At 45.1% G+C, this 14,090-nt stretch overlaps 1 protein-coding gene across 2 annotated transcripts in view; it reads left to right on the top strand.

Moving 5' to 3' along the window:
- The window catches only part of cacnb4a (calcium channel, voltage-dependent, beta 4a subunit), an 80,448-nt gene that overhangs the window by 45,669 nt on the left and 20,689 nt on the right, over positions 1-14,090 (top strand). For both annotated transcript variants that reach the window (XM_028808085.2, XM_028808084.2), the window contains 2 exons: positions 4,305-4,385; positions 11,314-11,372. In XM_028808085.2, coding sequence (XP_028663918.2) covers positions 4,305-4,385; positions 11,314-11,372 — 140 coding nt within the window. The remainder of the gene's footprint in view (positions 1-4,304; positions 4,386-11,313; positions 11,373-14,090) is intronic.

A 14,090-nucleotide genomic window follows, 5' to 3' on the forward strand; every position in this document is an offset into this window, starting at 1 on the left:
GCTGCCATTGAACTGTAGTCTGGGTGGGCAGCCTTGTGGGAGACCTCTGGGGCCGCCAGGAGGAGCACAGGGGAGGCACCCTTACTATGTCACAGAGGCTTTGTGCAACCTGGGTGCTCCAATTCTGGTGGGCCGGGGTGGGCTTTACTGGAGGCCTGAGTGCTCCAGCCAGTTGGGTGAATAACTCGCCTGGCATGAGGAGGAAAAGCGGGTGAAGAAGATGGCTTCTGGAGTGGACAGATTGATCCAATAAAGACTTTATTATGGTTCTGTGTGGTTGAGTTTGGGGTCTGAGGTGAGCATCCTGATTGGTCACAAGTGACATTACATATTCAGGGTCATTAGAGGGTCATATTGTCCTGTGCACAAAGTCCAGTGAAATTCCTATTGGTCTTATTGGCCTGTTCTGTTGGTCACAATTATATGGTAGTGACATCTGCTCAGGCCATGTGAACGAGACTTGTAGCTGTAATACTAATACCCGATAACTTTGTATGGTGGGCAATGGATGAATGAAAATAACGATAAATCAGTGTGCACGTTGGGAAACAAAAGCAGTATGACCAGGCTAGAGCTGCTAAACCTGGCCAATGAGGTAGTGACCTCCACTGTGTTTTCCAAGCAAAACACTTTGATTGTAAGAATGGCCAGTTTGACAAGTGATGCCAAGAGGAAGCGACAAAAACAGGCGGCTCTATCTGAAGAGGAAAAGGCCACCATGAGGGAAAAGGATTGGGCGCGCATTATTATAGCAGACCAAATGGACAAGCCACGTATCAAATAAAAAAGACAAGGTCTACGCTGATTACTTGGATTTCAACCCATCTTAGACAGGTGGCACAGCTAGTTTTATATACGTATATAGATTACAGCCGGGGTCTTTTCCCTGGCTTGTATTTGTCAGCTCTTCTCATTTTGTAAAATGTGAGTTATTAACTTTTACGTCTTTGGATTCATTTGCGATTCCCTTTAAATGTGCTTATGTTCCTTGTGAGTGGAGCCCTAGGAGGCAGGGCCACCCTGATGTTACTCCTTTTGAGTCTGCCCACTGACTATTGAAGTCGGCTGAGAAGGCTCAGGAGCAGGAGATCATTCATTTATAGTGGAGCTTCATGTACATTTTTTCCTCAATTTATTTGTGTTCTTCTGGTTTGTGGATTGGACTTGTTTGCTGTGGATTACCTTTTAAGGAAAATCCTTGTTTGCCTTTTTTGATTTGTTTAGCATGTTGGCCTCATTTGCTGGTTTTGTTAAATTCTTCATTTATAAAAGATTCTTTCTTTGCATATTTTTATACAAGCCAAAGGTTTACTGTCATCCTTCACCTTGTGGGACATTTAGTTATATTTTTTGGAATATTCCTTTTTTTTTTTTGAGGCTTAATCCTAAACCTATTGGGGTGAGAAGGAGATCTGGCCTGGGCAGTGAAGCCTTTGGGAGACCTCATACACTTTTAACCAAGTGGAAGACTCCAACTCATAAGACTTTAAACTAAATGAGAACAGGAATGGGAAACAAGGCAAAAAACAGGAAATCTTAAAAGCAAGTACATCCCAATAATACTAATAATGCATTTTATTTATATAGCGCCTTTCCCAAGCCCTTCTCAGGAAGAACAGCAGGGGGTATGTAACACTGGATACAAATATCTTATGCAAATACAGGATATACAAAGCATTCAACAGAATAAAAGAAAAAAACATAAACCAGAGTAATATACGAGGGACAGTTTTGCACTTTTTTTAAAACTCTATTTATTAAGAATTTCAAAAACAAATGACATCACTTTTCTGCCTGGTCACCTTTGTTTGCGATGCAATTTTTCCCAGCGTCACACCAACTTTTTAATGTCTGATTACTACTCCTCCCGCCTTCGCCGTTTCCAATGAAAATATAAAAGCGCAGAAGCTTTTTGAATGTCCCCTGCACTAAGTTCAATACTTAAAGAAATGTCTGAACAGATCACGTCATTTGTGCTACAACACACACACACACACACACACACACACACACTCTACCCTGAACATTTGGACAGCGAGGTAAACTGACAGCAGCGTCAGAATGGCAGGCCGAGTTCAAAGCCTCCCTGAACAGATGAGTCAGATGATCTCATTCATTTCGGGAGGTCATTTCAAATTCTGAAGACCCCGTTACCCACAGAGTGCAGGTTAGTGTGGGGCACCACAAGATGGCCAGAATCAGAGAACCTTAGTGGGAGAACAGGAATCCAAAAAACAAAGACAGCAAAAGGTCAAAGAAACCAGAAAATCCACAAAAGTACTTACAAGTCTCCAAAACTCAATGGTGGTCCGGTGGACCTGAGCCTCTGCCTGGACTTGCGAAAGCAGTGGACGGTCCTACAGCAGTACATCATGGTGGTCCTGCCTCCTGAAACACTATATTAAGGGGATAGGGCACATGATTAAATATGCAATAAACACAACAACGTGTATAATAACAGATACTGGTTCTCCTTCACTACTTATCCTCCTTGACCTGACAGCTGCTTTTGACACAATAGACCATAACATCCTTCTTCACCGCCTGCAATACACTATTGGACTCTCAGGAAATGTTCTAAATTGGTTTACATCACACCTGACTGTCAGAACTGAGCACAAAGTCTCACACCCACAACGTCACCTGTGGTGTTCCACAGGGCTCTGTGCTGGGCCCTGTCCTTTTTACCATCTACATGCTCCCCCTTGGAATTGTCATTGGCAGACATGGTTTATCTTTCCATTGCTATGCCGATGACACTCAGCTTTACCTCAGGACTACTCCCACCTCCTCTACTGCTCCTCTGCCAACATCTACATTGACTACCTGCCTGGAGGAGATAGAGGCATGGATGAGGCTCAATTTTCTTCAGCTGAATAGATCCAAATCAGAAGCCATCTTAGTTGGCACATCACATCATCTTCGCTCTTCTACCATCACCAGTATTATTTTCTCTGGCCAAAATATTCCCCTTTCCACATCTGTTACTAATTTGGGTGTTAAAATGGACTCACAACGCACCTTTGACACCCACATCAAATATCTCTGTAAGTCATCTTTTTACCACCTCAAGAACATCGCCAAACTCCACCCAATACGCACCCTGGCAGATGCAGAGAAGCTCGTCCATGCCTTTGTCTCTTCCAGGCTGGATTACTGTAATGCGCTCCTCATCGGGATTCCTGGCAAGAGTATCCAGAGACTTCAGTATATTCAGAACAGCGCTGCCAGGATCCTGATGAGGGTGCAAAAGCATGATCACATCACCCCAATCCTGACAACCCTTCACTGGCTCCCTGTTTCATTCAGAATAGAGTATAAGGTCTCCATTCTTACCCATCAGTGCATTGATGGACATGCCCCTCTTTATCTACAGGAACTCCTTACCCCTCATACCTCCTTACGCTCCCTCCGCTCTGTACACACTAACACTCTTCAAGTCCCCAGAACTAAGCTCAGCAGCATTGGTGACAGGGTGGCACTGAGGCTGTGGAATGCCCTCCCTGACTACCTGAGAGCCCCACAGCCGACTGAGGCTTTAAAACGAAACCTAAAAACTCATCTTTTTAGTAAGACATTTTGTTAAAGTATTTTATAGATTCTTCTGTTTTTATTATTCTATTTTTACTCTGTAGCACTTTGGGATTGCTAAAATATAAAGTGCAATATAAATAAAATTTATTATTATTATTTTTATTAATAACATAAAGTAGAGAATAACAAATTTCAATGACCCCGGCATAAACCCCTGGCTAAACCGTAATGCTAAGTGCTCCTGATGAGTGTGCTGGGGGGGGTCTGTGTGGAGCTCACTGATTGGTCGTCGACTAGTCCAGTGGTTCTTGACCTGAAAGCGGGTCACTGTTAACTCGGGATGTGTAGCCATCTATTAAAAAACTAAAACCTTTTCAGCAGCTGCAGTAACTGTGGGGCGCAGGGCACCCTCTAATTGGTCACTAGTGCCTCAATCTGCATGTTACCCCCTCAAACTCCCCCCCACCACCTTGATATTATAGGAGGTACACTGGACTAGTACTAATTCAAATGAAGCTGAGTATGTTATCAGGTTCTGCTGCATGTTGGCCAGACGAGCAAACAGGACTTTCACTGGACCGTCCAGCAGGTGACAATGTGGCTGCACTTGTTCTTCTTCGAGTGCTGTAGTGAGATGTGAATGGTGTGAACTCAGGAGCTCACCTTCTAGGCTGTTCCTGCTGCACTTCAGTCATGGCGCGGCTTTAAGTTGCTTTAAGTTGGAGATGCTGTCTTACTAAAGCTGATGTTAATGTCCCCTTTTCTTGCAGACAGAGCACATTCCTCCCTATGATGTGGTCCCTTCCATGCGGCCTGTGGTTTTGGTTGGCCCTTCATTAAAGGGGTATGAGGTAGGTGCGAGTTTAAATCCAATTTAAAAATGTTGAGTATCCTGTCCAAGGTGGATGGCTGACCCCAAATCAGTGCAGCCTGTGTGGAGGTGCTGCTTCATCACACTTACAATGATGACTTTCTGTGGACCGCCGGGGATAACAATTCTGTGCATTTTTGTAATTTTATTTGCGGATTTTGGTTTTTTGGACAGAATTATAGTCTTGGTGGTGTAGACACCTGTAGCAGTATTAGATTTCAGACGTGAAGTCCTTTCTTCAGAACGAGCCAACTTGTGAAGTCCAGAGGTGTGAAGGCTCGACATGCAGGCCAGTGAGAGAGGTTAGGAGCCCACCACACGACAAAGCAACTCAGGATCCAGACTAGGACCCGAGTGCAGCCATGCGATGGATGACACCTCAGCACCACACTAGTTCAAATGGAGTGGAGCCAGTGGGAAGTTTCTAATGGTGGCTGGAGTGCCAATTCTGCCACCAACCTCCAAGTTTTTCTCTGCAGGATGGAGGGCCTACATGCAGGGCTGAATGCAGATTAACGTCATACCCAGGACGGAGCAGTTGCAGGTTAAGAGCAGAGTCCCATTTATGGGATTTGAACCGGCAACGTTCTGATTGCCATTGCAGATCCAAAGCCACCACTCCGCCCAGTGAGGCCATCACTAAACGACAGGTCCATTCATTGTAATCCATGTCAGTCATTACCAGGTCACAGGTCAGTGTGCAGCATCAGGATGAGGGCAGGAACCAACCCAGGATGGACCAGTGGCCATCAGAGGGTGCACACACACACATACACACCAATCATTGATGATCTTTTGGGGACGTGGACATGAACACAGGGAGAACATGCCATCTCCGTACAGATTGTGACTGGACTGGAAATTGAACTCCGGCCTCTTGAGCTGTATGGCGGCAGCAGCAGGACTATCTTGGCCACTGTGCTTGCCACTATTAATCCATTGACTTTGTCGTTAAGCTTTGGTGTCCTCCCTCCAGTTTTAGCTTCTGGCAATCACAATACTGTGATGAGCGCTCGCTCGCCCTACACAGAACTGAAATGGATTCATTCAGTTTGTCTTTGCACTTGAGCAGATTGATATTTACATAAATTGAAATGAATTCTCCATATGTACAGTAGACGCCTTCCTTCATTTAATTCTATGTCTGTATGTGAAAAGGAGTCCTATTTTTGGAATTGGTGAGGGTGGCTGGCTGGCTGCTCACTGATCAGCCACTCACTAATCACATCACTCCATAGATGTCTCATGTTGCCGTGTTATACACTGGCCAGACGCCGCACTCCATACACGGGACAACACGACTACGACCGTCTTCTCCATTCCGGCTAAGACCCTCGGCTCGCTCGCAAGCCTCTGTGAATCACTGCACTCCCAATTACAGCTTGCAGATGGAGACTGAAGTCCCATGTGAGATCTGCACCTTTTATTTTTTGTGATCAAATGAAGTCCAGTAAGAGAACAACAGTTTAAAATTGAACCTTAACAATGAAGTTACATAGTAAGAACCCATCCACATCCCATATCCCTGTAAGGACAGTCCCTTCTTCTTCTAAAGCTTCACATGAAGTGGCCATATTTGGCCGGCCTCCTCTACTCTCGCCTGATACCCCTTTCTCCCTTGGGTCCCCCCCCCCCTTTACTCAGTCCATAGGTTTTCTCCTCCCAGGTGCCAACACCTCCATATTCACGTTTCTCCAGTTTTTCCAACCTGAATGCATTCTGTGGTTTATTTTTTTTAGACTGAGCTCTCCATTCTCTGCTAATGTTGATCCAGGATATCTGAACTTCTCCACCTTTTAAGCCTTTCTCCCTGGAAGTTCAGTTCTCCATTCTTGTTCCATACATCTTAGATATTTTGTTTTATTCTTGCTAATCTTGAGGCCTCCATCCTATATAGCTCTTCTCCTGCCCCCAGTACTCCGTTTCATCTCCACATTTCCCTATATTATGCCTTCTCTAAATCTATAAGTACCATGTGCAGTCCTTTCTGTATCCCTCTATACTTTTCCATAGTCTGTCTCGAATCGAAAATCACATCTCTTATATTTTATTCAGGCATAAATCCAAATTGTTCTTCACCTCTCATTGTCTCCTAAATCAGCCTTTTGTCCTTTCCCATATTTTCATTGAATTTCCTTATAAACAGGCACAACCACGCTATTTCTTGAGTGATTTGTAAGAAGGTCCCTAAAGGATCAAAGACACAGAAAGGAGAGAAGGAGAAGAGAAACTCAAAATGAAGTCTAGGAACATGAAGTGGAGTGCTGGTCAACCCATTCTCAACATTGGAGCCAGTTGATCCATTTGACCTGCACTGCTGAACGTTCACTCAGGGCTAAGTTAAAGAAACAGAATTTACCGTACAAACAGAGAATGCAATCGGTGCATACCGAGACCAGATAACCTCTGCCGGATAAAAGTGACAGTAAGACGAAACGTGAGGGGCAAAAATGGGATAATGGAATATTGACAGAGAGACGAGGAGACAGGCAGTCAGAGACCTCAGCATAGAGACTGTGGACAAGCCCAGAGGCATCGAGGGGACACAAGTGACAGGTGGGATCAGCCACCTGAGGCAGAGTATAACATCTGTGAGGGAGTGGTGAAGTAGAGATGATGTCCAGCGTTATTAGAGGGCACAGGAATGTTGTTAAGTACCTTTTACACGAGCCGGGGTGGGGAGCGGCCCCATTTTTATTACTCTCTGGGTGTGGAAGGGTGAGGGTGCCAAGCTGGATATGACTCTGGGCACTGCCGCCATGTTGTTCAGATGTGCTGCATGGCTATGGTGTACCACTTGTATGACCTTGGCAGGACTCCCAGGCCATCACAGGCCATTTAGACTGGTTTGGGGATTTATGATTATTAGATTTGATTACATTGCAGTCTCTCGTGACATGTTATGCGCAGGTCCCACATGGCACTCTATATGTAAAAACATGACTACGGCCTTCGGAGTCTTTATTGAGTCCATGCCCTGTTGGCAGCTAGCCAGTTTGAGAACCTGCCAAGTGCAGTCTCAAGTTAACCAAAAAGTGCTCCTTCATCTGCTATTACGATATGAATCTTTTGTAAAGTGCACCTTGAGAGGCGCTATACTGTATATAACACGCACTCACTGAGGGTCCAGGTTAACCTGTGCCTTAGAGTGGTGGTTAATACAGCAGAAGGCAAACCTTTCGTGCACCGAGTGAGAAGTCGTCTTTGTGATATGTTGGCGTGAAACAAACTCGTGTTCTGTTCACGGTGTTTTATGAAATTATCACCCAAGGCTTGTGTTAATTTTTCGGCTTCCTGTGAAAACAGCACATGACAAACACCTTTGATGTAAATTCCACTTAGTCATCAGACTTAGCACTTGTGACGCACAACAGATGGAAGGCAACACAATTTAAAGCAGGAGATGCCACAGCACATTAGGAGACCCCACGATCACGTGGGACTCAACTTTGTGGCATGGCATGTCACTTTAAGGGCTGCCGTGCAATACGAGAACGTAAGATCCTCAAATCCACACAGCCCAGTTCAAGGCTGCAGAGGGGAATGGAGCTTATCATGGTAGCATTGGGTGGAAGGTAGGAAACAACCAAGGAGAAGGTGCCAGGCCATGGCACAGAGCGACAACAACAGAAGAACATATGCCAGCAATGAGGAGATCGTCAAGCACTCACAGTTTCTGTTCATATGCAAACATTGTTTTTATGTCCTTACGTCAATGTTTGGGTGAGGAGAATTACTTTCAGCAGTTAAATCGGCGATGTGAGAATGAGAATGCCTTTTATTGTCACTATACACACGTACAATGAGTTTAAAAGCAGCTCCTCCAGTGCAGACACAACAAATAAATAAACAAATGGTGCAAAAAGTTGTAAAGAAGTTGCAAAAAAGTTCTGCGGCGCTATATACATACGGAAAGAATAAATAAGTATTGCACTATTGGGTTATTGCACATTATTTAAATATTGCACAATAATGATGATCATGTGCAGTGAGTAGTGGATGTTGGACCTTGAGAGTAATGATATTGTACAGTATACAGACATGGCCGGATTAAGGTGGGTGCCAGTGATGCTGCAGCATTAGCCCCATTCCTGAAATAGGCCCAGATGAAAACAGACGAGAACTTTCCGGAAGCTGAACAGTTTTCCTTTGCTATATTAACCTCAAAATAATTCTTAGAATGAAATTTGGAGTCCGACTTTCGGACGCCTAAACACAGCGTTACTTATTATACAGTTATTATACAGTTGTTCTTTGCACTATGACGTGACTATAATGTCGTTGTGTTTATTGTTAACCGAAGATTTCAAGTTAATGCTATCAATTTTACGTTAAACAGTTTACTTAGTAATTTAGCTGCGTTTTTTGCAATATCTTGGGGATTCTTGCCACTTTATTATTGTTTGGTAAGTGCCACATAGTAAATTTTTCACCTTGAAAGTTAGTTGTACAGTAAAAATCTTTGGCTATTTAAATGGTTATCTGTTAAAGTAAAACTAAAAGCTGGCCCGCGGGCCCGGCATGGATGTTTAGAATTTTTAAAATCCTCAACAGGATTCTGGTCTATTATGAAATATAAATTGTGGACCCTTAAGAGCCTGAACTGAGTCACTTTGACCCAATGTCTCTGCAAATTCATTTTTTCTTACTCTGTTTCGTAAGAGAATTGTGAAATTTGGTGTATTTCATTGTTAGGTGTTCACGTGACGTCACTTTGTGATATCTTTCTTCTTGTTAATCTCGAGTTGTTACGATACTACGTCGTTATTATTATTCATGTTCAATAAAGGCTGGCTGGTTGCGTCGCAAGCAATTAAGGCTCCTTGGTCGGTCTGAGTGCGCATGTACGGTGAGCGTCGAATGCACCAATGCCGAGAAAAAAGAGGCCTTTATTGCGCTGCAGCATCAGGCCCAATTTGGTCTTAATCCGGCCCTGTATACAGATATTGCACAGTTATTATCAGGACCATTTAGATATTGGATGTTGCACAGTTGATCCAGTCCAGGGGTTAGGGGGTCAGACTGTGTAGTCAGTGCATGTGTGAGTTTAGAATGGTTATGGCTTTTGGGAAAAAACTGTTGTTGAGTCTGTTTGTCCTTGTTGTGATGCCCCTGTAGCACCTCCCTGAGGGCAGGAGGTCAAACAGAGCAGAGCCAGGGTGGCAGCTGTCCTTGATGATGGTGTTTTGTTCATACTGAAAACAAACGAATATGTGGCCAAAATGGAACTATATGAGCCAGAGGTCCACGTCTTCCTTAGTACTGTTAAATCTTGCTTCGAAAATGAAGTTTCATATAACAAACTGAAATCCCAGAATGCATCTGCTTCATTCACTGGCATATTACTGGTAATGGAAAGTCTTAGGCCCGGTCGACATTAACACGGAAAAATCTTAAAATTCTGTTTTTGCTTTCAAAGGTTTCTGTCCACACTAGCACTGTCACATCATTCACTCAAAGTCTGTCATCCACACTGAAACTCCAGCCCAGCGTCCCGACGTTTCTAATTTTTGTTTACAGAGCAAACCCAAAGTACATGGGAATGCAAAAAGGACAATGGAAAAACAAAATAGACGTCATTGTCTGGACAGATGATGACATGTTACAAGCAGGTATAAGGTTGGCCCGGGAAAATACAGAATGGGAGTCCTACAAGTGTTAGCTACAGCGACATATTCCAGTGTTTCCTGGTGCAGCGCCCGCCAACTAATGCAGAGCAGTGACAAAGGTCAGTGAAGACGAGATCACAAAGTGAATTCTCTGAACAAACTCGATTCAGTGCTTGATCACATGACAATCACACCTCTGAGTTTTAAAAAATCCACCCTGCGACACGAGACCTGGCATTTCACACATTGTGGAGAGTGTTTTTGAACTATCAGTGGTTTAAAACACAGTTTCAGTGTGGACAGAAGGCCAAAGCAAATACAAAAAAGATGAGTTTTCAGCTTTGTACACGTCAGTGTGGTCCAGCAGGAAGAAAATATTCAACATAGTCAGGAAAATAAGCTTCACGGGAGTGGGCTCGACAGAACTAGAGAGTGCAAGCAGCTTATGAACTCTTATAGGCTGCTGGGTCAGGTCTACTATACAGTAGTGTCTGGGCCTGCTTAAGCTGTGTGACGCCCTGGTGAGACCCCTGGCAGGGCGGTGAGAAGGACACTGAGGCACGTGAGACAGCCACTCGACAGCTAGGACTAAAGACGAGACGAGATGCTAAGTGACCTGAGAGTAAAAGGCGGCCTGTGTTCAGGAAGAGAAACGCGTGACTATTTGGTGTGGTGTTCTCATTTTTAAATGTGTGCTGCAAGGAGGATTCGAGGTTTAGTGAAAGGCAAATCTCACACCAAATCCATCCATCCATTTTCCAACCCGCTGAATCCGAACACAGGGTCATGGGGGTCTGCTGGAGCCAATCCCAGCCAACACAGGGCACACACAAATACACCCACACACCAAGCACACATTAGGGCCAATTTAGAATCGCCAATCCACCTAACCTGCATGTCTTTGGACTGTGGGAGGAAACCGGAGCGCCCGGAGGAAACCCACACAGACATGGGGAGAACATGCAAACTCCACGCAGGGAGGACCCAGGAAGTGAACCCAGGTCTCCTAACTGCGAGGCAGCAGCGCTACCACTGCGACACCGTGCCACCATCACACCAAATCATCCTGCCATTTATTTATTTATTTTTCAACTTCATCCAATTCTGCACCTGTATGCCCACTGTGGCCTGCTGTTTAAATTCATCAGGGGTCTTCATGGAGCGAAGGCAGATGTTTTAAGGACTGATGTTCTTTGTGTCTTCTCTTTCTTTCTTTCTTTCTTTCTTTCTTTCTTTCTTTCTTTCTTTCTTTCTTTCTTTCTTTCTTTCTTTCTTTCTTTCCCTCCCCACCCCTTGCAGGTCACAGACATGATGCAGAAAGCTCTCTTTGACTTCCTGAAGCACCGATTTGATGGAAGGTAAGTGACGGTGGCTTTATTCAGGTGGCCCACATTCTCTTTTATTGGTTCACACATTTTCTGACGGCGGGTATCAAATAAAGGACTATTTGTGGCCCATTGTCTGCTTGTCTGCTGAAATGTGTAACACAGTGCATCCTTGGCATCTGATTTGCTCAACTTTGTGATCAAAGAGAAGATTGTCATTGACTCAAACAATAAATTAAACCACTAAGGGAAGCTTCTGGTGGGGTTGTGCCCTACTAGCCCTTTAAGACACTTTTCCTTTGCCCGTTTTTCCTTAAAATCCACTCTCCTCTGCACACTGCCCAGCCGTGCCAGTGAGTGAAGTGAAACAGCAGGCACAGCTATGTGCCCACAATATCAGCTGATGTGCTGTAACATTTAAATGTTGAGGAGCCCAGTAGTCATGAAAAGAACAAGGCACCCGCCCGCCTGTATGGGCAGAGGCTCGACACCTGGGTGGATGTGATGTATTAGGTAAATCTCTCTTATCTTTATAGTTTACTAGGGGGCTTCGCCCCCTGCTCACTTTGCTCGTCAACCCCTTTCCCCCCCTGCCAGCGGCCATCTCCCCTCTTAAACGGTGATACAATGGGAAACAAATACAATTTTTTTTAACTCCTCGTTGCTCGAGCAGCTGCTGGCATGTTGCTGCTGCCCTCACGCGTGATGTGCAATTCACTCTGCCAGCGGTAGGCGCCATTGTGAAGAGGGGGGCTGAGCGCACCCCAAGGAGATGTGGCCGCTCCTCCGAAACCCCTCTTACACGGTGATACATCGGGATACAAGTAACAGGTGTTTTTTTCACCTCCTCTTTGCTTGAGAAGCTGTTGGCTTGCTGCTGCTGCTGCTGTGTGCTGCGTGATCTGCATTTTGTGCAGAGCTGCGAACGTTTAAAAGCCTGTACAGCACCTGAATAATCAATCTCTTTTCGCTGTTCCATTATTTCCCTGAGTAATATTTTCCGTTTGTTTGCGCTAATGCGATCTTTACTCTCATTTCTGGAGACTTTCGAATTTTCCTACTTCCATTATCTCTAGCCTGCTCTGCCTGTGTAGCACGGGACTTACGTCTGAAGGTTGTAAGTATGACGTGACTTGACCGTGTCGCGGGATGTGAAAGTGTCTCTCTGTCTCTCTTCAAAAGATCACGTCTCATCTCGTCACAAGCTTTTTTTTATAATAGAGAGATATGCCATTTTTTCATAACTCTGTTGTCAGAGTACATTAAAACATCTTCTGTGATTGCCTATTTATTGCATTCATAGTCCATTTGTAAATGACTTTGCAAAAAGCATCCATTATCCAACCCGCTATATCCTAACTACAGGGTCACGGGGGTCTGGTGGAGTCAATCTCAGCCAACACAGGGGGCAAGGCAGGAAACAAACGCCGGGCAGGGCGCCAGCCCACCGCAGGACACACACACACACACACACGCACACACACACACACACTAGGGACAGTTTAGAATCGCCAATACACCTAACCTGCATGTCTTTGGACTGTGGGAGGAAACCCACGCAGACACGGGGAGAACATGCAAACTCCACGCAGGAAGGACCCGGGAAGCAAACCTCAGATCTCCTAACTGCGAGGCAGCAGCGCTACCCACTGCGCCACTGTGCCGCCCTGCTAAACAAATAAATATTCTAAATGTACACGTAATATGACCACAGTTGGCCCAGCCGCCTCACTGATCCAGAGCTCTGATCTTACACTCCCCAAACGTCAGCCATACTTTGTAACCAATGATCACCACAAGAGGGTACTTTTCAGATGACCTCTGAATGCCATACTTATAGCTGGGAGCACAACAGGGCTGTCTTGGCATCAGGTAGTGTACCTGTCCAGGTGTCCACCTGCAGTCACATCTGTGGGGCCGGGGGATTCTCCTTCTGTTGCTCAATGAGATGCGAGAGCTTCTGTGAAACCTGGAAGTCTTCGGTTCGGTTGAATGGTGTGGAATTTGCTGAGGCAGGCAGGGACGTCCTACCTTCACCATCCATTTTCATGAACTGCTGGTTTGCATTGCCTTTCTGTTATTTTGCTTTGCAGTCTCCTACTCCAGTCCTGCAAGTCAGGTATCTGTTGAGGCCTTCCACTGATTTTCCCCGCCATACTGCTGGCCGTGGGTCATCTGGTGAGTCAGACAGTGCCCTTCATATTAGGCGAGGTGCCATTTCCCAATTCTCTGCAGGCTTTCTATCCGTTTCTCTGTGATTTTTCTTGTTTTCAGAACACCAAATACCCAAATAAGGCAGGAAGCTGCACGCAGCCTTTGTTCTGCTGTCTGCTAGCCAAGCACACAACTTTGACTCATCGCACTCGAGGCCTCACAGGCACTCCCACCACCTCATGAGTCACCGACTTACTTTGCACAAAACTCCTTTCGGTTCGATCAAAGCCGTGTTCAGGTGTTCTGAAATGCTTGGCTCATCTCCTTTGTGTTGGCATCTGCACAGCAGGCTGCCTTTTTTGGGCTTCCTCTACCTGAATAAAAAATCTGAATCGAGGAACACGGAGGAATAAAAATGGCCTGAATTCTGATACTTTTTGTCTGACTTTAAGAAACAAACAGAACAATGAAACGTGGGCCAGCTTACCGAGTCCAGCACTCACTTCCAAAGACACTCCATGCAAGCGAGCAGTCAACCACACGGCTCCAGGGCCCAGCTAAAATGGTTCTTGATGATAAAACGATTGAGTATACGTC

Source organism: Erpetoichthys calabaricus, chromosome 8, assembly GCF_900747795.2.
Source record: "Erpetoichthys calabaricus chromosome 8, fErpCal1.3, whole genome shotgun sequence".
NCBI classification, from domain to species: Eukaryota; Metazoa; Chordata; class Cladistia; order Polypteriformes; family Polypteridae; genus Erpetoichthys; species Erpetoichthys calabaricus.